The 24431-nt window shown below is 39.0% G+C and overlaps 1 protein-coding gene across 2 annotated transcripts in view; it reads right to left on the bottom strand.

Moving 5' to 3' along the window:
* The window catches only part of KPNA4 (karyopherin subunit alpha 4), a 29297-nt gene extending 5656 nt beyond the window's left edge, over nt 1-23641 (bottom strand). Inside the window, exons 1-14 of one of the 2 annotated variants that reach the window (XM_080624187.1) lie at nt 23296-23641; nt 14609-14653; nt 13662-13751; nt 13541-13570; nt 13411-13463; nt 10900-10995; nt 10683-10768; nt 7440-7526; nt 6346-6515; nt 6211-6255; nt 4707-4838; nt 4350-4478; nt 2605-2709; nt 935-1006 (exon numbers count right to left, since the gene is read on the bottom strand). In XM_080624187.1, the coding sequence (XP_080480313.1) occupies nt 935-1006; nt 2605-2709; nt 4350-4478; nt 4707-4838; nt 6211-6255; nt 6346-6515; nt 7440-7526; nt 10683-10768; nt 10900-10995; nt 13411-13463; nt 13541-13570; nt 13662-13751; nt 14609-14653; nt 23296-23364 (1209 nt within the window). In that variant the 5' untranslated portion in view covers nt 23365-23641. Of the gene's footprint in view, nt 1-934; nt 1007-2604; nt 2710-4349; nt 4479-4706; nt 4839-6210; nt 6256-6345; nt 6516-7439; nt 7527-10682; nt 10769-10899; nt 10996-13410; nt 13464-13540; nt 13571-13661; nt 13752-14608; nt 14654-22901; nt 23263-23295 lie in introns of those variants that run through there. The other variant, XM_080624188.1, reaches the window with a different exon arrangement.
* Between the last annotated feature and the right edge of the window lie 790 nt (nt 23642-24431).

The raw sequence follows: 24431 nt of genomic DNA, 5'->3' as shown, positions 1-24431 counted from the left end.
TCAGTCACCCAAGAAGAGTATTCCATAGCAGTCACTTTCAGAAATTCTTGTTTTAACACATTAAAATATAACATCCATGTATTAGGTTACAAATACATTTCAAGTCTAGAACACCCAAGTAGTAGATACTGTGATTTTTTTCAGTATTAGACAAGTTTCTAAACTTATCTTTGAAAAATGACACCATCACCCCAACCCTGCCACAAGTCTAATATTGTGAACTTAGAAAAAACTAGTATGTTTATACTCAATGGCTATGATTTCTATCATCATCACATGCTTATCCATAGCATAAAAATAAAACAGATTAGATATGCCAAATGACCTTAGAGCAGCCTTCCACTACCTAAAGGGGACAACAGGAAAGCTGGAGAGGGACTTTTTACAAGGGCATATAGGAGTAGGATGGCTCTAAACCGACAGAGCAGAGATTTACATTAGATATTAGGAAGTTCTTTCCTGTAAGGGTGGTGAGGCACTGGCACAGGTTGCCCAGAGAAGCTGTGGCTGCCCCATCCTTGGCAGTGTTCAAGGCCAGGTTGGATGGGGCTTGGAGCAATCTGCTCTAGTGGAAGGTGTCCCTGCCCATGGCAGAGAGGTTGGAACCTGATGATCTTCCAACCCAAATCATTCCATGAGTCTATGAAGAATCTCATCAGAGCCCAAATGCAGTCATTCATAGCTCCTAGGCCATCCTAACAGAAGAGCTTCCATCCAAATCCCCATAGATGCTCCTAATCTTGGGTCATTCCAGTAATGACAACTGAAGTTCACTCTTAAATCTCTTGTGGAAAAGCGAAGAGAGTTACTGAACAGTGGAGGAATACAGAGAGCCACAATCCTGGCACAGAAGTAGTCTAAAACCAATCAGCTCATGTACTCTCTCAAATGCACCCAGGAAAGATGATGGACCTTTTCTTAAGGTTTTACTTACTTGGTCTTTTCTTCCACTAATTGTTAAGTTGCTTATTGCCCATGCAGCTTCTTTCTGAGTACCAAAGTCACCCTAAAAATGCAACCATGAATAATCATTCAATTTTCAGTTATGCAGCATTCTACTAAAAGCTTCCATTTGTTACAGTTCATTCTGCATGAGTAAGTAGGGAAAGTAACTAACAAATCCTGTAGATATTTGAGTCTACTCAGTGTTCATCCCTTCCCTGCAACCATGTTTTTAATTTAATCTTGCAGAGGAAGGAAAATATGTTTGCATCAAAATAAAAAAAAACCCAAACCCTGTAGTATTCCACTCTCTCACATTCCTTATCAACAGCTGTCATGTATTACAGTGAGAGATAAGCAGCAAGTGTCAATTTTGATAAACCACTGGACATACTGTAACAGTGTTGGCCTCTGAAGTTACTCGAGTCTGCTTACTAAAATTAAAGGCCTCCAACTATTTTTCTTAGTGATCAATGAATTAGCAGTTAATAGAACTATCTGTGAACAGCTGTATGTTATTTAGGAGAAAAGTATTCCTTCAGTCTTAACCCCAGCCTCTACACTGAAGCAAGATATTTTGTCTCTGCCATGGCTGAACATATATAGTTTTGTATTTCTGTCTTCCCTCCACACCTCAAGAAAGAAAATTGAAAGTAAGGAATAAAGTAAAAAGTAGGAAGTGTTTAAAAGACAAAAATGTTGCACTGTTCCCATTTGAAAACATGCCTTTAGCTACCCTCATTTCTCACAAGGCAAATTACTGGGATCACAAAGTGGCTTGGAAACTACTGTTTTAAGAGACACTTAACACCCAACAGCTGAATAGGAAATACAGGTATTTGAAGTCCCAAATGATGTGACCCCTTAGCATTCAATCTCTCATATTCATCAAGCAATGAGAGGCTTGGAAAAGCATGAAAAAAGCATTCAGAAGTGTTTGCGAGTGACTACTTGACTTTAATAGAAAATGAAATAGAAGCAGTCATCTCAACAACTATTGTCTATTACACAAAAGCAGCCTACATCCATACACCTATACAGAACATGACTTTTCTGTGGGAAAAACTGAGCACACAAAAGCTACGATTCATTTTCTATGGCCACCTATTTTTTTGGTGATAACAGTTTTACTTGTTTAAAAAAAATGGATGGGATAAACCCAGTCCATAATCTTGTGTCACAGATCTTGATTTGGAATACTCAGACTAAATAAACGCAGTTAACACTAAGTTACTAAATACTACTGTTGAGCACTTTCTTATGTTTCCAGATACTACGGTGAAAAAAAAAGGAAGAAGTCTTCGAGCTTTGGCAAAAAGCTGGGAACTGAGTGCTGTTATCCAGACCTCTTCATGTCACATATGGGAGTAAAGATTTTATCCCCATTGTTTACAGAACAAGACAATTTAAATGAGACTTAGAAGGACCCAAGATCCCCTGATCTGCTCCCTTTCCCCAATACATCTGGCCCTCATCATCTCACACAGCACTTCACAAGAGAGTATCAGCAATAATGTATTTTATCTTGCAACATATGAAAATTGCTCAAGTATATAATCCACCCCTGCCCACCACATTTACAGCACAATGTAAAACATGAAAGAATTCAATGCCACTTTCCCCAATTAAGGAAACAAACTGTTAAAACCTTTGTTATCTAACCTTATCTAGAAGATGTATTATCATTGGAACAAGGTTTGCATCTATCACTGCCTGAACTTGCTGCTGATTTCCTGCAGTGATGTTAGATAGGAACCACACTGCTTCCTGAAAAATAAAAACATGAGAAATTATTAATTCAGATAGTTTTCCATACCTCTTTTTATTTCGACTCTGGCATGACTTTATATATGCAAATTTTCAGTTCTGCAATTCATGCACTAGCCAGTCTTAAACATAAACAAGCTCTGTATTTGGTTTGATTGTACATAGCTGAACTCCTAGTAAACAGACTAGGCATAGAGGCAACAAACAAAGTGGACAGTCTCACCTTAGGAGACTCCACAAGGCCCTTCAGTCTTTCATTGTCACCAAGTTACAACCAAATACACCAAACCCACAGATTAAAGGAAAAATTATCTGGAGACAAAAAAAGTCACATGGCTACAAGTGAGCATACCTGATTCCATGACTGAGAATGAATGCTCTAGCAGTTTTCAGCTGACAGATAAGCTTCAAAATGCATCAGAGCATCATGTTTTCCACACATGAGAGCAGTAGAAGACAATGTGTTCTTTACCAGCTGCATAATGTTTCTCTTCATAGCACCAAATCAAAACACAACACTTATTGCTTAAATGCTTGCTTTTCAAAAATACCGTAGAGTTCTATGATCCTTTATGACCCCTCTTCTCTGTCCATAAGCCCAGGACTCTCCCCTTCCAGCAATAACCAACAGCAGATGCTAGGAAAATGTGTAAAGAAGATACCTCTTCCCCAGTGGGCCCTCCCAATCCTCAACAACTGAAATTTTGAACCAAGCCAAAGAATGTACCTGGATTCTTACATCAAACAAGAATGGAGAGTCCCCCACTCCACTTTTAAGGGGGAATTTATACTTTAGTCAAGAAATAACAAACACAGTTTCATGTACAATTTTAAGTATATTCAAAGTATTGACTTCTTTCAATCTTACAATTGATAAATTCCTCCCTTCCTAGAAACCCTCCGTCACTCCTACTCAATTCTTTTCTTCTCTCAACTCGCCTGGCATGACAACTTTTTAGGTAAGTATTTCTCTCAACAAGAGATTCAGAAATTCTCACATTTCATTCAACTGCATCTCTCAGATCAGATTACAGGATCACTTTCATTAATGAACCTGTTAGAGACTTAGGATGCCTAGGCTTGTCCTGGTGGGCTTGTTTTGGGCTTTAATCATTGGCAACGTTGTGAATTGGCACCCCAAAACTTAACAACATGCCTCAGATGCACTCCGGAATCAGCACAGCAGTATCAGTGCCCCCATTTAAAGCCTTTTCTATACATGCATGCACACACATATTCCCCACACCCCACCCCCAGCCTGACTTGGATTAAATTCCATTTATCACACACACTCTCCATTCAAACAGACATCCGATTATCTCTATTTCATCACTTCCAAGAGAGTCAGCTCAATTAGTGACATTTCACATATCAAGAGCTTTCATGTCAACAGCTGAAACTGTAAGATAAAGCTTGAATTTCATAAAAATTCAGTTAGAAGAATCAGGAAACAACATTCTTGTCAAGCACAAGTTTGCAGCTCCTTAGAGATCTTCCTATGGGTGTTAAGAAAAATTTCAGCACCCTGCCTGGTATAAGTAGACAATTACTCAAATCTCTATCACACTACATTATGTGGAATCCAAAACAGCCAGGCCAAATACAGTTAGCCGCAGGGTGAAATCTCTACAGTTACTTACCTTATTAATTTTTTCTTTGGGATGTGTCAGAAGTGCTGGAAAATGTGAAAGAGCTTCACAATTCAGAACTACCTGTGTCTGTTCATCGGTACCAGTGACAATGTTTCCTACAGCTCTCAGCGCAGCAGTCTGAAACATAATGCTTTCTTTAAAGAGAGTTCTTTTAATCAAAGATTTTTCTAGTTGAGCACATACTTTTAAACAGTAACACTTAAAAAAAAAAAAGGTTTTATACAAATGTTATTTCACACATGAAAAAGTACTTCTTAAACTTTAACATGAACTATAAAAAGAAACCAGCTACTTTCTCTAGCATTAGATTTTGAGCAACACTTCCTTAAAGTTATTCAAACTTACCTGCACTTTGACTTCTTGATGACTGAGAAGAGGAACCAAATGAAGGACTATTCCGGAGTCAATCACCATTTGGATCTGTTCATTGCCAGCATCCGTTAGATATGAGAGTGCCCAGACTGTATCTACCAATATCTAACAGTAAAAAGTTATTTGTAAGTAGTGATGAAAGTCTTACAAGAAAATAATGTGCATGAAAACGTAAAACAACTCTCATTGTGAAGCCAGAATTGATGCTATACAGCAAAACCCCACCTTGTTTTATAAACTTCATACATTCCACTCTACAGAAATCCAAAATGCAACTGCTGTTCCATCTATTCCAGCCCCAAAGAATACACAGAGTTAAAAACCCCAACAGCTAAACTGTTAACTGCAGCTTAAATTCTGAAGGGTATAATGAAAGCAATTCAATTACATCTGTTCTTTTCATGAAACACTGGTAGACACCATGAGATATGAAAGATACCCCTGGAAGGAAGATAAAGCCCTAGGAAATATTAAACTATGGGCATACAGCACTCTCAAACCAAATGAGAGTGCCAAAAAAACTGTACATCTTACAGCACCAAGTTAATTTCTTCTTCCACCGCAAAACTTAAGGCTCTGAGTATTTTTTAATGTGGTGCAGGAGCAATTACATTGAATTTCCTGTGTGCACACACATGTATTCACACACAGAAAAACCAATTTCCCTAGCAGTAAATCTGAACATTTCAAGTGACAGCTTACACAAAAACTGAGCATTATTTCAGCTGACAACTCGACTGATTCACAAATACAGCCATTTCAAGAAATTCAAGTAAGATAACCTCACCTACTTGTATACAAGAAATTAAGTAGTATGATTACTAGTCAAACATTAATTAATGTATTTAAACTTACTTTGGTAAAGCATTGTTGCCATTAACTTTGACAACTGAGTTACAACTTCACTAGGAAGCAAGCAATCTTCAACAATTCTGACTTATGTTTAGGCAGAACACTGACCTATTTCATAATTTCAGTAGAGTTTGACTCATTTACTTCACTATTAAAATAACTAATGTTCATGTTTAACAACTGTGAAGTTACATCTAAAGCTAATGTTTTATATATGCAGCAGACATTAATTTTTCTTTCATTTACACTGATTTTCATTACATCAAACTTAAGTGCTAGGCAAAAAAAAATAATCCATAATTATCTGTAAATGAATGTTCATAGGAATACAACTGAAACTGTGTTTTATTTTTAAGTGCAGGGAAAGTACATGCAAATAAGCACTTGCAAAGACACAGAGGAATACCAGGCAAAAATCATAATGATACTTAAAAATAAGCAGTTAAAAGATATCAAAATAAACCAAAATAAGTCTGCTATAATGTCAGAGATCAGCACTGATTATTTCTTTTTTTTTTTTTCTTTTTTTTAGGAAAAAAGTCCATTATGGCAAGCCTTATACATCAGTTAAAAAAAAAAAAAATTACATGAGAGCATAAAACTGGCTCTAAGTGGCATTACTTACATTTACATCTGTGTGGTGAATTAAAACACAGAGCGCTGGAAGGATCTAAGGAGGGAAAGAAGCATTTGACAGTTATTTTTAAGGCAAATACTCAACTTCAGTTTAGTTACACTGAACAGTGAGTAATTCAGTCACCTCCTGAATAGTTTCCATTGGCGGAGGAGGATCTTTGTGGCGGCACAAGTTGACCATGACCCAGGTAACATTTCTTAAGAAAGTTATGGGAATAGATGGGCTGATGAAGGATAGCAGTGGTTTCACTACTCCAAGACTAATAACGTAATCTCTACACTGGGGTCCATCACCTGTTTGAGACATCAAAGAACTATGAATACAAAGATCATCCCATGCCACTCTCAAAACATCTGGTTTCTGCACACTTCAGTTATGTAACATGCATACAAAGGTAAAGAATATGGGCCCTGGAAAGATATAAATACAGACACATCTATATGGATACCTCTATGATAAAGACACTTGCATAAAGCTTTAGTAGGATCTGTGGCTGCCTGCCCAATTTCTTCATTCTGAACTACTCATTAACACGAGGTAAATTTATAACTTATAGCAGATGTACAGCCTGAGATGGTGGTAGGCAAGGGAAAAGGGGTGGCAGTCCTGATAGTGACTAGCTTGATAGTCCTGATTATAAACCCTGTGATCTTTCAACATTAAAACATCCTAAGAGCTAGTTGAAATTTGCCTGAAAATGGATACTGGCTTCCTCATATCTGAATATGCTTTTGTCACTGCCCAGGTATCACTGCAGCTGCCTTGAAAGCAGCATCTGACTTGTACTGAATGTGTTACCATTAACAGCTTCAGGCAGTTACACTACTGTGAATTTTGCTGGTTTGCTTCTTAAGGACTATGCATTTCTAAAAATACCAGACTGTAGAAGTCTCAGGATGTCAGAACCAGTATTAGTCCTCCAGCACTGCAAGCACAGTCAGGGCTGTAAACCACAAAGCTAATACTTGAAGGAGAGGAGGAAAAAATCAAGAGAAAATCAAATGATCACAACTTATCTAGAATTTAAACACAATGTTTGTACACTCAGGCAAAATTCCAGAACTTGACACACAACAGAAAAAACAGTAATAAACAGGGTAATTGCCACTCTAACAGCTGCCTTTTTTGAGCATCTAAGCTCTAACACACAAAATCCTACCTAGTTTTGTCTTAGTTCACCAAAAGGAACTTTTTTTAGTGGGAGGAGTCACACAAACCTATGATATTTCCTAAAGCCCACACAGCTTGTTCACAAACATTTTGATGCGGTGAATGAAGCAGTCTCAGAAAAAGTGGCACAGCATCTGAAAGATACAAAAAAACCCCCATGCAATTGTTAAGAAATACACCTCCCTTAAAAGACAAAAGAGTCCATATAATTAGCTCTTCAAAGAAATGAGATATTTTCCTTCCTATTAAGTACCAAAGACTTCTCAGATGATACTGAAATAAAACACACCATAACAGTTCCTGCTGTCTTACAGAGTACACACTTCAGAATACTATAAAAGCATCTCTTAAAATAACCTGACATGCGTTTACAAGTCTCACTTTTACTGAAGCTTGTCAGGACTCAAAATTTAGTTATATTTATTATTTATTGAATTTAGAAATTCCATGCTTAGTTATCAATCAGAACCAACTGCAAAGTAGTAACCATTTAAGGCCAACCTCACCCATTCAAATTGACTGAGTCAGTAGGTCTACATCTACATTATTCACTGGTAAGGTATAAGAGGACAGGACAGGGGTTTACATTTGTTTCAGTATCTCCAGTTTACAATACCTGATATCCCCACATCACATGTTTACTAGGAGTGAAGTATGTGCCAGTTGCTAGTCTGAGCACATGCAGAAACTGAACCACTGAGGGATCTGCTGTATACATTGTCAGCACAGAGCTCCAGGCAATGCTTCAGTGATCAACATCACTTGCAGTTCTATCAAAACGAAGCTTGGTTGATGGAGCACACACAGGCAGACACATGGTAAACTGCCTAAGAAGCAGTCCTACTGCCCATGAGGATTCACTACTAAGTGCCACGTCAGTCTCTACTTCCTCCCTAGTATTTCCAATTCTGCATTCTCTATCTTTTGATAACCATTATGAAGGTATATGTACAGCAACAGCAGCTGTTCCCATGAATCTAGTCATCTTGGCCTCCTGAAAGCCAATACAGATGCACTCCTCAATGTGAAGTCTACTTTTATATCACTGAGTTCTGACTCTACTCAATCTGAAATTTATTATCTAAGAGATTTCAAATACTTAGATATTTCAAATTAGTATTTCAAATTAGTAGTAGTTTCAAATACTACTATGTGACAAAAAACCAAACCATCAAACAACAGGACAACTACTTTTCTACCCTAATGTTGGTGTCAGACAGAACACGCCCAATATCTAGAACTAAAGCTAAACCAATGTTTCAAGCACACTCTACATGCAACACATTTAGATAACTAACTGATCCTTGGTTTTTTTAGCCACAGCACTAAGGTGCTTGCTTACATGATTTGGTAACAACAGCTTAGGCTGTAAGAAGCATTCCTTCACTTTGTATCACATATTTCATAAGAGGCTGGTATTTTTAGTTAGTCTGCCGTAATCTCTTATTATTTCTCTAGCAAAAATGATTTACACTGAGGAAGAGTCTCTTTTACTGAAATATATCATTAAAAGAAATAAACCATACTTTCATATGTTATAGCTATTAAATTAGCTAATACAGTGCATAAATGCAGACCTAGCTAAGTCAGAGATCATCACCAAAATAAACCATTACTACATCTGGCACTCATCTTCAATCCATTTATAAAAGCTAGGTTTAAACAAAAAGTGCTCTAGATCAGAGGTGTGGGACAGATTATACATTTATTAGATTTCCAAAAGAAAACTTGGGATGCAACAGGGAAAGGAAGAAGAGGATGGGAAAATGGAACACTAGAATTATTAGCACAGATACATACTAAAAACAAAGCTATAGCAAAGTTAACAGGTTCTTAACACCAAGAGTTTGCAAAATCAAAGAACAACTGATCTTGCAACCAATGCAGTAGTAACACATACATTCCATTAAAACAACAACAAAAAAACCCCCTTTAACCTCAAGTCACCTGTCTTAAAATTCCTTCACATCCATTGTAGAGAATTCAGTATTTTTTCCAGTTAAAGATTTTGAAACACACCTGGTCACTTAACAGAGAAAATGGTGCTAAAAACTTTCTTATGAAGACCTATTTTTTTCTAAGTTTATGAGAAGCTTGTAACTGCTTAGCACTAGCAACAACAAAAAAAACACATTATCTTTGATCACTGAAGGGGGGGGGGGAAATCAGTCTTGGAATATATGTAAGAAGTACTGACATCCCAACACAAACACCAGCATTCCTCTTAGAAACAGTACTTACTACATGGAATAAAAGTTCCAAGCAGTTCTAAAAAGAAGTCAATATATGAATGTCGGGGGTGAGGGGGGGAACCACACACAAAAGACCAAGCATAATTCTGTGTCTTTTCATTTTCGAAAGCACAATATGTTTAATGGCATTGGCAGCATGCACTGCAATACAACAGTAATTCTAACCATTAAAACTTTAAAGCTACTGGTATCTCACGTAATGTACACTTTGTGGACTTTTTCCCACCCTTAAATTTTAGACAAAAACTTGGTTTACTGTACTCTTGACTCTTCCATGGGTCTCAGGAAGCTCTGCTGTTTTATTCATTCAATTCAGAAAGCCTGCAGACACTTCTACTTAGTTCTGCTTTACCAGACTTAGGTCATGTTTAGATGCAGAAGAAAATTTGCTTTGCTTGGCAAGTTGGATTTCAAGTCCAACAACCATTCCTTTCCATGCTTCATATTCCTCAGTCTATGAAGGACAGCATATTTTCTTCAACTTGATATTGGAACAGAGTTCAGTGTCAGGCACCCTCTGGCCTTGGTCCACATCTTTTCCTCCCTCTTCACAATAAGACAGGAAATGCCTCCATAGGAGGGTTTTTTTGTTTGGTTTTGTTTCAAGCTTTCTGTTGGGTTTGTTTTAAGTTTCAAAACTGGAAACCAGCAGATATCAACTCTGCTAAAATAGTGTGTGTTTCCAGAATACATTACTCACCATTAGGAAACCCAACTGAATTTAAAATCTGAGAAAATGAAGAACAAAAGCAGGTGTGCACTTCAACTGATGCTGCTTGCCAGAGAAGAGGTAGAGCATCTGGCAGGAGACTTCATGGGCAGGTCCTTCAGCAACGTGCCTGTGATTGACAACTCAGTTTCAACCATCCTGGCTATCGCGTGAAAGGACCAACCCTAAAATGTGGATTGGTGAACATGCTTGAGATAGAGAGGAACAGGCGTGTGGATGTGCTTCACAGTATCATTTGGATGATTTTTCTTATTTCTGTGGAAACTACACTGCGTGCTTTATCAATGATCAAATACTGTTGGACTTACTAGATTGAACTACAGCCTGTGTTTGTTCAGAGGTTCCAGAGGCAATGTTTGTCAAAGCCCAGGCAGCTTCAAACTGTAAAGAAGGACTGCAAAGCAAGGGAAAAAAGAAAGAATAAAAATTGCAACATGAGTTCTCAAACCAGATGCCAGAGGCACACTGCTAAATACCAAGAATTCTTGCAGTAATTAAAACATTTTAAGTTTTAGAAATACTCACTTGTCATCTCTTTCAAGACAATGCACTAAAATAGGTAATATTCCTGATTTTATTAGATCATCAATTGGTGGATTGCGATCACTGGAAAGCAGCTTCCTGTTCAAGAGAAGGAGAAAACACAAAACTTAATGAGAACACATTAATGAAAACACAATGAGAAATCATGAAAGGATCTCTGGAGGTTTAGTCCTAACTTGCACTCCAAGTGGAACTATTGCTGACACGAGATCAGTAATGGCTTCCTGTAGTTGAGTTTTGGAAATCTCTAAGGATGGAGATCCCAAGCCTCTCTGGACAAAATATTCCAGTGCTGCACTATATTCTGTGCTGGGAAGTTTTTCCCCAGTGTGTGTCTCCTACTCTTAAAGATGAAGCAGGATTTGTTTTCTCCACTTTAAGTGAAAACAGTTAATCCCCAAAATTTGAATTACTGAACTATCAAAAAAACTGAAGCCATTACACTCATTGCCCATTTTGGTTGCCATGTTTTCTGACTGGTTTTGAAGATTTATTACCAGTCAGTAAAATAAAAATCACCAGAGTTATTATTCAGTTACACTCTTGTACAGCCTCCACCCAACAAGAGAGATAAACAGATCCTGGCTGCTTTGATGGGAAAGGCAGAAACTTGTTTCTTCTTTACTAAGGATATAATTTCAGAGAGCAAAGACTCATAAAGTAGTACTGTAAGGAACAGAAGTGTACACATTTGTTTCAATTTTTAAAGCCTCTAGCTTCACCTTTCTGCAGCAAAAGAATTAAGGAGAAAGAAGGAAGCTTCTTGGAGAAGACAACTTGGGCTGTTGCACGAAATTTGTACTAGCAGTAGCAATAGAGATAGTATATAATCATCTCTTCATATATCAGCTGATTCACAAACACATGAAAGGCATGACAGAACACAGTAACTAGAAACCAGCTTTCCACTACTGCTTAATCCTGAAAGATCAATGGTGTGTTAAAGGGGAAAGAGAACTGGAGATAAGAAAAGCCAGAGCAGCAGAACAAAATACCTTGGAAAACTAAGCAATCACAATAGGGAAGATCTGAACACATTATGTGAAGACTCTTGTAATAATCAGATGTGCATTTTCAATTTCTAAATAGGTAAAAGGAGATTCCTTTTACAAGTGAAGACAATTTACATCTACAAGCTTATAAAAATTAAGGAACACAAGTGCACTTAGAGAGTCTTAACACTGATTTTTGTCCAGTGACAAAATCATAGTGAAGTCTATTCACAAATAACCTGCTCAAACAGGTAGAGAACTCTACTACCAGAATTAAATAAAACTTCAAGTCTGGGGAGGTGGGTTGGGCAGTGGTGTTTGTTTAGTCTGGATTTTGCTTTTTCTTAAGCACTTCTAATCAGTTTTCTGTTGCTCATATTCTAACTGTGTGTTTTAGGGGTTAGACTCAGGTAAGGTTTTCCTTTCCTGTTCCAGCTTCAGACCAAAGGATGGTACAGATTCAATCAAGACGGAGAAGCATTTGTTTTCAGCTCTAAAATATACTTCAATGCCTTTTCCAACAATGTAAACTGTGCTGTTTTAATTTTAAATTAAAAACAAACCCAAAAAACTAGTTACAATAGGAAGAAATCCACACAAACATTTCCATTTCATTTTAAGTCAGGCTCAATTCAGCATTCTTTCAGTCTAATCTGGTTTAGAGCAGCTGCAGTAAATAGGATGTTCTACATGATACTATCCTGCATTGATCAGACTTTTTAGTGAGTGGAAATGGGCAAAGAAACTGGTCTTTCCTCTACCAGTTTTAAACACATTAATTCCCCAAAGTCAAAGTAACTCCAAAGTCACCCAACTTCTCTACAATCTGGAAACCTTCCCTTATACATGAATGAACCCTCTTGACCACAGATGGTAAACAAATGCAAAGTTGTAGCTTTCTGCTACAAAACAAACTGATTTCTACCGCATCCACTCGTTCAGGAAACAGCAGTTTCTGGATTTATAAACTGGATTTATGCAAGCAAAGCTCCTAAGAGTATTTTAAGATCACTTCTGGAATACATACAACTGCACAGAATTCCTCTTAAATCAAAAAGTGGTTTTAGAGGCCTGATCTATGATAAAACTAGAAAAAGGATTATGCCAATTCTTGTATTTAAAGCTAAAGACTTTATAGTCCTCCTAATTGTCTATTTTACTATACTTGAGAGAAACATCAAATACTGCACTAAAATCTTAGCATAATGAAAATCCTGACTACTTCAAAGACTTCTGTATTTTGATTTTTCTTGTAAAGTTCTATTTATCAAGTTAAAAAAAAAACAAACAACAAAACCAGCAAAAACCAAAATAACACAAAACAGACCCACAAAAAAAAATAAAAACCACAAAACCCCTCCCAGAAAAACAAACCAAAAAAAACCCAAACCAACAAACAGTAAAGGACACACTTGTTCTAGTTAAACTAGAACACATTTCTGAACTTAAGAGCATGAGAAAATAAGAATAAAACCAATGTATTCGGGAATAGTGTTCTTACCTTGCAGCCTGCACAGCACTCAACTGTATGCCCTGGTTGTCACTCGAAGCATTCTAAAATAAGAGAATTTAGACTTTTCATATCTTTGTCACCACGACACAAAGAATATTCAAATAAATTGATTTTTTACCTGTACTATTGCCTCCAAAGAAGTGTTTTGCTAGAAAACAGAGACAAAAGCAGTTAGAAATTTAAAATGCCTTTTAAGTATGTAAAAAGAGGATATGCTTTAGAGTTAAATGAATTCTTACCACTCTAAAGTCACCATCGATATCAGAATCTTCACAAATATCTTCATGAGGAACATTTCTCTTCTTTAGAAGATGCTCATCTCTTTTGTTCTTAAAGAGAAAAATTACTTAATACCTTTAAAACTTTGATTTAGGGGGTGTGGGGCATGTTAAGAAGGAAACAGAAGATTCTGTTTTAAACAATAATCAAACATGCTTTCATTGGCACTGATAAAATTTCCAAAGGGATTTCCAAAATTTCAGGAGGTAGGAAAGGACTGCACAGAGAAGCACATTTTGGAAATCATTTCTTCCTAGAAAAATCTTTCACTCAACTTCATGTACAGCAGTAACTACTTTTGCTGAAAGTTTCATGTGCACACATCAGTCCACACTGACAAGGCAATTCCCAGGGGCCAGTTTTCTGTTCATCCCAGAAGCAGAACAAAACAACTTATGATTACTTTTCTAGTTTTCCAACAATTCTAGGCAGTGTTACCTTCACACATTCACTCTTCCACTCCTACTTGTGTATTGAACTATTTTGGGAAAGTAAACAGCTTTCTGTTTACAGATTAGTAAGAACATCCAATTTTCAAAGGAAAAGACATAACCCTTTTTTTAAGCTTTTAGAATTAAAAGCTAGCCGAAGAAGTAAGCATTATTCCCCTCAACAGATTACAAATAAAATCCTGGAGTTCTAGAAGAAAAATTATAGAATTTCTAGTACAAGGTACGGTAACATCAGAACTTCCTTCTAAACCAAAGTACTTTTGCAGAATTAGTAAAGACAGATAGTTTAACAATGGTATTAGTGGTGGACTACTGAAAGAACACGCAACACTTGGCTTAGGGTTTTTTTTTTGTTTTTTTTTTTTTTTTTAGCCTGTATCAAAACCTCTTGAATTCTACTGAAATGTGAACATAGCCAAATGCCTTTTGGTAAGACTAATGCTAAGTTATCTCACCTTTCTCAACTCCACAACAACTTCATTTCTTTGTCTTCTCATAGTCTGAAAAAGAATCAAAATCAAAATGTATTATGTTCTGAATCCAGACCAAGTAATTAAAAAAGTTCTTGAACTTTAAACAGTATTCATACACACAGGATTTGTCATTATGCAAGTAGAAATCCGTCAGGAAATGGAAGTATGGGTTTTTTTGTTGTTTTGTTGTTTTGTTTGTTTTTTTGTTGGTGTTTTGGGTTTTTTTGTTGGTGTTTTGGGTTTTTTTGCTATGAAATAACATCTCCTAGATTGTCATATTGAAGAAAAAAGGGTATGCAGGATCAGGAATAAACAACCTGACAAGAAAATCCCCTGCACTGTAAGAACAATTTTTATTTTCTCTACAGCTCTCATTAAGAGTATTCACTTAAAAAAAGTCAATTGTAAAGATATTTAAATTGGTTTACTACTGCTGGTGTTACTACTGTGCAAAGTGAAAATAGGAGCGGGGGGGGAAAAAAATCACTCAAAAATGATTTTATTTTAGACTTTGCACTTTAGAGTGAATAAGAATAGCATCATTAAAAACAATTGCATTTTTATGGTGACTTAACCATTCACAAGCCTAGAGAAAGCTTGAAATACGAGAGCGTAAGGGATCGCATTAACACAGAATACAAGGAAAAGGAACAGCTAAGAGACTTTCTGAACAGCAATAAGAAGCAGCTCTGACAATAAGGATTAAAAGCTAGACTTTCAGAAATGTAATTGTTTTGATGGAAAATAATGTTTATTTCATCAGAAAAAAATCCCAGTTCTGAACAAGGCAGTTTTACCTTCTCAAATGAAGGAATTACAAGAAAATTAACAGAGCAGGAAAGGATGCAGGTGGAAAAGAAATGATGGTTCTCCACTGCTCTGGGGTAGAATTTTCAACATTTGAGGACTAAAATGTAGCTCATCACAAGGAAAACAGGCACAGGAAGGAAAAAGCTCAACAGCCCCACATCACAATAGCTTCCCATATTTAAAAGGCAAAGTATACAAGCATACCAATGCAGCTGAAGCCCCTGGGATGACTAGATAAGAGTCATAATAAGCAAGTGCAAACCATCCCACACTGAAAAGCACCAAATCAAGTTTCCAGGAAATATGTGCATCTTTAAAGAATGCTGATTCAATTGGCCAATCAAAATCAGAATTAATAGCTGAGTCTAAAGCAGCTTATATTCATGGCTTTTTCAGTTTTAAACCTAAAAAGTCAGTCATCTCTGCTCCATGGCAGTGAAGAGCTGACACTGAACACTACTTGTATGCAGGTAAGGTTTATTCCAGTGCCATGGAGTGCTATGAAAAGTTATAGTAACTCCATGCTATGGAGTTACTTTCCATAGCCTGGGTAAACTTCTGAAGTATTTCTTGAACTCTTCAAATGACAGCGAGAATCTCAAAGGTATAACTTCTAACGAGGAAAAACTATACTTCACTAATAATCTTAACATTTTTCTAGTCCAATATGTATTCTCCTAATTAGTCTAATACTGGTCTTATAAATACAGAAATAACATTTTAAAGGTCTTTAACAGCTCCATCTCAAATTTCTGTATCAGCAAAACCCAGAAAAGTTTCTCCAGCAGTTATCTTCCTACACATGCATACATACAGTTAAAAGACTACTGGCATCATCACCTGGCAGCCCATGCTTCAGCTTTCTGTAGTGCACATCACTTCAATGCATCACAGGTTGCCAACAACAGGATGCAGGGTAGCAACCATACAACAGGATAGCACAGCCTACGATTCAGCAGCAAAGACATATATACCACCTGAGTAATGAATGGCAGCTGAAGAAGAGAGCTAAAGGCAATCAGCACTTGGTAGCCATTCATCTGTGCTCAAAGTGCTGCTGCCTTCTTGGAGAAGCTGATACACTAATGGATATCATCCACCACTTAGAGGCTTTGGAAAGATGTTGTAACTTTACAACTGACTCATCTACTGCAGACTCTTGCTCTCAGCCTGTAATGTAGTGCTCAAAGTAGTTTCTCCAAAGTCTACTACTCTGGCATATTCAAGAAGAAAATAAAAAGACGAAAATCTCTGGTAATAAGAGTGCACAATCATACCAAGCCCTTGCTGATCTCACTGGACTGTTAATTAATGCCTTCCCAATCCACAAGTGCTACTGCAATCTAACAAAATCAGCACACCTACTTAGAAGCTGTACTGCAAGGATTCTTCTTGCCAGACTTGAATCATGACATTACTGGTCACAGAAAACCTGTTGCTGATCAACACCCAATGTACATTTCAAGGGAGTAGAAGACTGAATTACTAGGACACCAACTATAAGACATTAAGCTGTAAGGATACAAAAAAGTAATAGTTGCAATTACTAGTGTGCCCAAAAGGAAATATATCCCAACTCAGGTGGTAACATACCTTCAGGACAAGTACACATGCGTATGTCTGTGACAGAGATATAGGGACAAGTGAGTGGGCCCAAAATAAATACTCCAAGAAAAAAGCCCGCGACATGTCATTAAGAAGTTTCTTTACTTGAAAAATCATAAATGTAGTTAATCAGACTTTAAAAAAATCCCGGGAACTATCAATACTTTGCTGGAACAAGAAGAATATTCTCCCTCCAGACATAAGCTGACAGGCCTTTGGTTTTAATTCCTGCCTGCTTCTTAAGACGACTGCATTACTTGGACTCACAAATGCCTTCAAATGAAAGACAAGCAACTAGTGAAGTCACTCAGGAACAATTTACCAAAATAAGGCTCCAATAAAATAACCTTCTGTGTAAACAGTAGCTTGTTGACCAACTAGTTATTATTGGTCAACTTGTCACTGCTCTTCCTCCTAGGAATTAAAAACACAACAAATACAAACTGAAGTTAGCTCTCAGCATCAACACCTCAGTCTAGAAATGGAACAGACAGGTTGGTCAGCAAACTCATGATCAACTTGTGTGGCCTTCTGGAAAAAAGCTCAAAGGGCAGAAAACCAGGTATAATGGTTCTTTGGCAAGTGGCATTGTCAAGCTAGATTTCTCCTGTCTGTTCTGTATAAAATTTGCGTTGACTGTTGGGACTTCCCCGATTCAGTTCTCAGTCTGCACTAACACAACTATGAGTAGGAAAGCAGTCTTAACTTTAAAGTTTAAGAAACAGGATTCAGAATGGTCCTTGTAAAGTGTTCCAATTTAAGCATATTCATCACTTCAGTATGAATTCATGTGGCTCTTTCAGTCACTGGATCCTGTTCTTCATTTGCTCCATCAAAAAGCAAATGATCAAATCTATTTCTGCCAGTCTATGATTGCTACCCCTCCATCTTCCTTTTTTTAATTATATTTAGCTGAAATTTTATTGTAAGGTCTATTTTCTGACCATTTACTGAGCCCTTCAGCTTATCGTCAAAATCTTGTGTAGCTGAAGCCTGCCCAATCCTGATACATTCTAGCGCTTTTCCCAACAATCCCAGAAAACAGAGCAAACATTCTACACTCCACACTCAGGAACAGCTCCAACCTATTAGCCCTTTCTAAGTACATAAGCCTGGAGCTCATCTAATGTATCCTGACCCCTCTTCCACTTCTTCATCTGAATCACTTCTTCTATGAAACTTGTACCCTTTTACTATTATAAAATATTTCACTCAAGTAGCTCTATTTATGCACCTGCAACAGGCAGGTCTGACAGCATTCCAATAATGGTAGAACTTTACCTATTCCTCCCATTCTAGTCAAGGGTTTCCAAAGGCACACTGTTTCTGTTGTGGAACTCCAAAGGCAACAGTTTCTTTAAATCCTGAGCCAACTTTCATTCCTAGAAAGTCACTACAACACCCCAGCACTAGTCTGCTCTACTAATCAAAACACAAACATAATAAAAGCAACAAAGAGGGAGCAGGATGTATGTGTGGGAAATATAACACTATTTATCTCCAAAACCTTTTGTGAACTGGATGGCATTTTCAGTTATTTTCTTTTAAAACACCACTTACTATGGCCCTGTGCACAAACTGCTTACTCACTAGAGTAGGTACTCAGAAAGCACCCAGTCTGTAGACCACAGCTGGAGAAGGCTAGTCTACACCTCATAACATCCAGTGCAGGAATCACACCAATTGACCAGGAAACTTTGTCTTGTCCTTTGCAAGTGTAAAAGGCACCCACCAAACTACTAAACAAGGAAAGAACTCTTTAGATACATTCAAGTTCATATTTGCATCTGCTAAAAATCCATAGTCTTCACATTTAATCAAGTGATTTAGACCCTCCTCTATCAACTGCTTCCCTCCTATACTAATCATAGCTCATTTGTAACCTGAAGCAATTAAGTCTACGCTCAAGATCATTGATAAAAAAAAGCCAACACAATCTCTACAAGATACCACTAGAAAACACATCTCAGCAACTATTCCCCTTCAGACTTATAATGGGACTCTCCATCACACACAAATAAAAATCAATATGACATTGCATATGCCATCATTCTGGTTTTTCCTGGAGAAGTTGTGCATGCCAAATAAAATGCCTTACACAAACAAATAATTATGATTTTTAAATTATAAAATGTATGAGATTCACCACAGAATTACAAGTCAGCTTGAAGGAACCTATTTTTATCTAACTCAGTGAGTGAAATTCCTGCTTCCCTCCATATCTGAATCTTAAGTAAACTATTGTGTGGAATACAGAAAAGGCTGAAAAGCCTTAACTACCTGCAATATCCAGTATATCTTGTAACATTATCTTTCCTTCAACCCCCTGAAGCTTCCTTGGTGTTCTCAAATGTAGTTAATATTACAAGTCCAGTGAACCCTACTGGCAACTCTTAAAAATCTTGACACTGCTGATCATAAAACATTCAGATTCAATGGCTGCTCCAAAATTAGTTTTCAAGTACTCTGCGTTACAATATTATCGTCATTTCAAATCACGTGTCTCTCAATTACAGAGCAGAAATACCTATTTGGCACTTCTGTGCTGGCACTCTTAAAGCAATTCTTAATCTCTCACTCAGCAACACAGTCAAGTCAGGGAAGAAGAGGCCAGCAGAAAAGCATTAGATTGTTCCAGCAGTTGCACAGAAATAATATAAATGAAATATTGTTTTGTTTGTTTTTAAATGAAACAGAAGAGCCTAAACATCAGTCAAATTTGAATGCTGCAGAAGGTGAGATGTTGATCACCTGGTAAGACAACAAGAAGCGAACAAAAAACCCAACCCAAACCCTCTTTGAAGTTTTGAAGAACTCCCCAGAAGCTCAAGACCCCTAACATGCAGTAGCAAACAGCAATTACTCAAAATCAAACTGTTCATAAAGTTATATCTGTTGCAGACTCAATTTGCACTTATGCTGGCCTTTGTACAGTAAAGACTGAGTATCTGATTCCAAGGTCTGTGGTACTACAATTAAAAGTGAAGACAGGAAAGGAAATTGGGTATCATCACAACTATACCTACAGTAAACAGAAAACACAGCTTATCCTTTCTTATTCAAGGGAAGTCTAAGTAAAATCTGTTCCTTGTTGAAAACACAAGAGGAGAACAGCTACCTTAACTAGCTTTGCTAGCAGATAGGTATTTGCATAATTCTGTGTAAGAGTCCAGATAAGCACTTAAGTAAGATTCTGGATGTAAAAAACCAACCAACCAAAAGCCCGAAAACACAACACCAACCAAAACCACACAAGTGACCTCTTCTGCAAGGCTAGCTCCTATTTGTGCTGTTACAACACTATTTTTTTCCTCCACAGCTCTAACTCTTAAATCTAAGACCTTACAGAACGCTGTTAAGACAATCCACTACAGAGATACAACCTTAGTATTAGCTGCAAATTATTGCTCTCTCAGCACAAACTCTTTCAATACTAAAAACCTTATTACACTATTTCTTCGAGCAGTGCTATAAAGAAGAAAATAAAGAAGGAAGTACTTTATCTTTGTGGTCACAATGAATCCCTCTATTCCCAAAGCCACCACCAATCTGTCATCTTAGAACAATCTAGCAGCAATTGTTTACAACATAACATGTCCACACATGCATGTTTACCCAATACTCAAGCAGATGAAGGAATTTTGCTAAACATCTTATGTAAAATAGGTGTATGTGATTTGGTTCCCCCACCACCAACCCTTTTTCAAGGCTCAAATTTCTATTTTCAGGAGCACACTGATATGATCTGGAAAATCGAAGTTCAACTTTAACTCAATTAAGTATCCAAAAAGCTAAACACACACTTAGCACTTTAGGAGACAAAAAGTAAGGAATTCCATGTCTTCTGTAACATATACAACAACACGCTGTGAAGATGTGGGATCCGGGAGACAAGTACATGTGACAGCAACTGGTAGCAACATAAGTGTCAATGACTGATTTAAACGATAGGGAATAGTACGCGTACCATTTTTTAAAAAAAAAAATCTTATTTGTGACATGACAACACTTCACAGCCTCTGCAATATCTGTATTTGGGACTCACCAAAACTAGAGTGATTAGTTATATTCATCTGTTCATGGCAAATGAAGGTAAACTCATGGAAAAGAAAAAAGGATCACAGGTTTGTAAAAGAAACCAATGGCTAAATGCATAATTTCAGCAGAGATAAAAAGGAGGAGAAGTGAAGGAGGGGGAAGGAGGGAAAGAGATAAAGATCAAATGTTGGCTTTCTATGTGAAGTAAATAGACATCTTTCTGGGCATAGAAACACAGGTATTGTGAACTAACTGAATACTCATTAGCAACTGCTGCTACCACAGGATACTTGACTGTAAGTGGACATTACCAACATCCCTCACACTAACAAAAAATGTGATGTGTAAGCAGTTAATAAGCAAGAATGAGAGCCATAAGCCTGAGCTATTGTATGAAAAACAGCCATCCATGGTGGTTATTTTAGGTACCAAGCATATGTTCCAGGATTTGTTGGATAGATGTCAGCATCTAAAATTTAACGTGGCCTAGCAGTGGGGATTTTTCACTCTGTAGAAGGCCATCTAAGCACATCAGCAAACTAAAAAAAATACTGCAGAGATAACCTGCTTCCTGATACACATGCACGTGTTCTTTTTACTTGCACGTGTCCACATTGCACATTCTCTGCTTTAGCTGACTTACCTTAAAACTCAGTACGTAGGTACCAAAGGAGAGAAGTCAGATGAATACCAACCTGTATTTTCCCATTATTTTCATTTTTTACTATAATAGTACACACTTCACTGCACCTTCCTAAAAATGTCTTTCTTGTACAGTTGTCCATTCAATGATAATGTAACAATTTAGATAAAACCAAAATAATATCTAAGACAAGTAGTTACAACAAAGCTAACCACCCTACTAGCAAACAGAGCAATCGCTGCACTGATTATTCCCACTTTCAACATTTTTGCCATCATCAAACTCACTCTGGACATAACCAAATAGTAAACTGTTTTATTAATATACTTGGACAAGTTAAAAATCCAAGTGTTACTGGCTTCTGAATTACCCAAATGGGAAACTTAATAGATGTTTTATAAATGACAGCAATGTACATATATCTTTCACTTTTGAGAAGGAAATACTGTAAAAATTTTGTCTTCACATGAAAGATTAGAATATTATGTTAATTATAGGGATCCATATTGAAAGTAATGAAAAATGGTATGAGAATGCCAAAGCCTATTTCTTGATCAGAACCCTATACTGACAATAGTCAGATACACATTTCCCAAATCAGCACTCCCAATCAAGCATTTACAGGTGAGGACTGACACCTAATTTTTAAAACTGAGTATTTACTAAGGAAACCCAAAGTTAACTATCTCTTCTGCTGCACTGAGGAAGCATCTTCACATCTCAATGTGTGTAGCAATCCAGTCACCAAAATGTTTAGTATCCTATAAGCCTGTTTCCATGCTTAACTAACTGAACAGTAAAACAGTAATATTAGCCCTGTATAAAAAAAAAACCTAAAAAAATGGTGCTTTATTTTATACATAGAAAAACCTTCAGTGCACTTTTATTAATAAAATTCTTCATTATAAAGAGTAGGCAATAATTAATTCGTTTATTCACTGGAGTACCTTACAGAGACACACAGCAGAATACCCAACCGGGCCCTAATCCCTGACTCAGGCTTTTAGGGGCCACTCAGCCCAAAGAGAGATTATTAAGAGCTAGCAAGAAATTAAGGCAGAGCCATGCGAAACCACGACTGCTGTGCTGGACGGCACAACACCGAGGCAACACCTCTCTCTACCAAGAGTGCCTTGGCCGAGCTACGCTGAACGAGAGCCCTGAATAGGAGGATGGTACCTGCTCGCGCCGCGGGGACCAGCCGCTCATGTCAGCCGCTCCCCGCCCACCCCTGGGCGGCGAGGCCCGCGGACGCCCCGGGCGGCGCTGCGAGGCCGGGCGGCGCGGACCGAGCAGGCAGCGGTAGCCGTTGCCCCCTCAGCCGCGGCCCTCCCGCCTCCGCGCGGCGCCCAACAGCCCGGCCGCGCCCGGCCCCACAGCGCGGCCTTCCCTTCTTCTGTCTCCTTTTTCTCCCCAGGAAGCGGCGCTCCTGCCTCCCTGCGGGGCGGGCAGCGCAGGCCGCGGCCCCGCCGCGGGCCCCTCGCCGTCGGATTAGGAAAGACGCCACACCGCGGCGGCCCCCTCGCGCCGCCATGGCTGGCCGGCCCCTCCCGCAAGGCGCCGCGGCGGTTACCTCCAGGTCGCGGCCTTTGTTCTTGAAGTTCTTCAGCCGCTGGTTGTCCAGTTTCTCGTTGTCGGCCATGGCGGGGGGGGTGGGGTCGGTGGGAAGGAGCACGGCTCCTCCGCCTCCTCCCGGGCCCGTGCCCCTACCCGAGCCCGCCGGAGTCCCCCTTCCAGACGCCGCTGCGGCCGCCGAGCCCGCTTACGCCTCAGCGCTCGTTCTGCCGCGTCACCGACCCGAGAAGCCGACGCGGGGAAGTGCCGCTGCCGGCCTGCTCGGGGCGGCACTGCCCGCTGCGCCCGGCAGCCGAACGTGCCGGTAGCGAGGAACGGCGGGAGCGGGGGAGGGGAGGGGAAACAGGGGCAGCCTCTCTCTGGGCCGGCCGGCCGCGCCCTCCGATTGGCTGCGGGACCCGAGCCCGGAGACCAATAGGAGAGAGGAGGCAGAGGGAGGGAGCTGCGCGAGGATGTGACGCGCGCGCGGTGATGGCGCGTGGAGCAGGGGGAGCGGAGCGGGCTCTTCGAGGTGTTTCGGCAGGTCTCTTCAGCCGCCGCCATCTTGGGTGTCGGGGTTTCCCGGGCCAGGAGGAGGAGCGGCCGTGCTCTCACCGCCGCGTGCGGCGTCTGCATCGTCAGGCGAGAGTCAAGAGCGGCTTCTCTTTCCTTCTGCTCCACTTTGCGTTCGCCCTCCTCAGGGGACCGGAAACATCGGCTCGCAGTGTCCTGCTTTAACGACAGTTTAAAAAAAAAATGAATTAAAAGAAGGGTGTTTTAAAATAAAATTGTTCCGCTTGGAGCCGCAGGACGGCAGGAAGGGGGGTGCCCCGGCTGCGGGGGAAGGATGTACCCGGCTCCCCGAGCCACCTGAGAGGAGGTGAGACTCAGTGGCGTCACGCTTGTGAAGTTTCAGAAAAGTACTATTTTGAAGGCTGAGCACAAGGAGCTGCTGCAGCCAGCACGTTTGGTACGGTCCGGATTTTAATCCAAATCACTTCACCAGACTTTGGCCCTAAGCACACCTCATTGTGGACAGTAAATGGAACAGGGCACAGGATACAGCAGCAAGTATTTTGACAGCCTCATTGGAGATGTGAGCAAGCTCTCCTCAAGAGATAACCTTCTCCGTTGTGCAGGTGTGTTTTCAGGACT

The sequence above is a fragment of the Psittacula echo genome (assembly GCF_963264785.1).
Source record: "Psittacula echo genome assembly, chromosome: 7".
In the NCBI taxonomy this organism is placed as follows: Eukaryota; Metazoa; Chordata; class Aves; order Psittaciformes; family Psittacidae; genus Psittacula; species Psittacula echo.
Note: the sequence above shows the minus strand (reverse complement) of the source record. Positions and strands in the feature narration are given on the sequence as shown.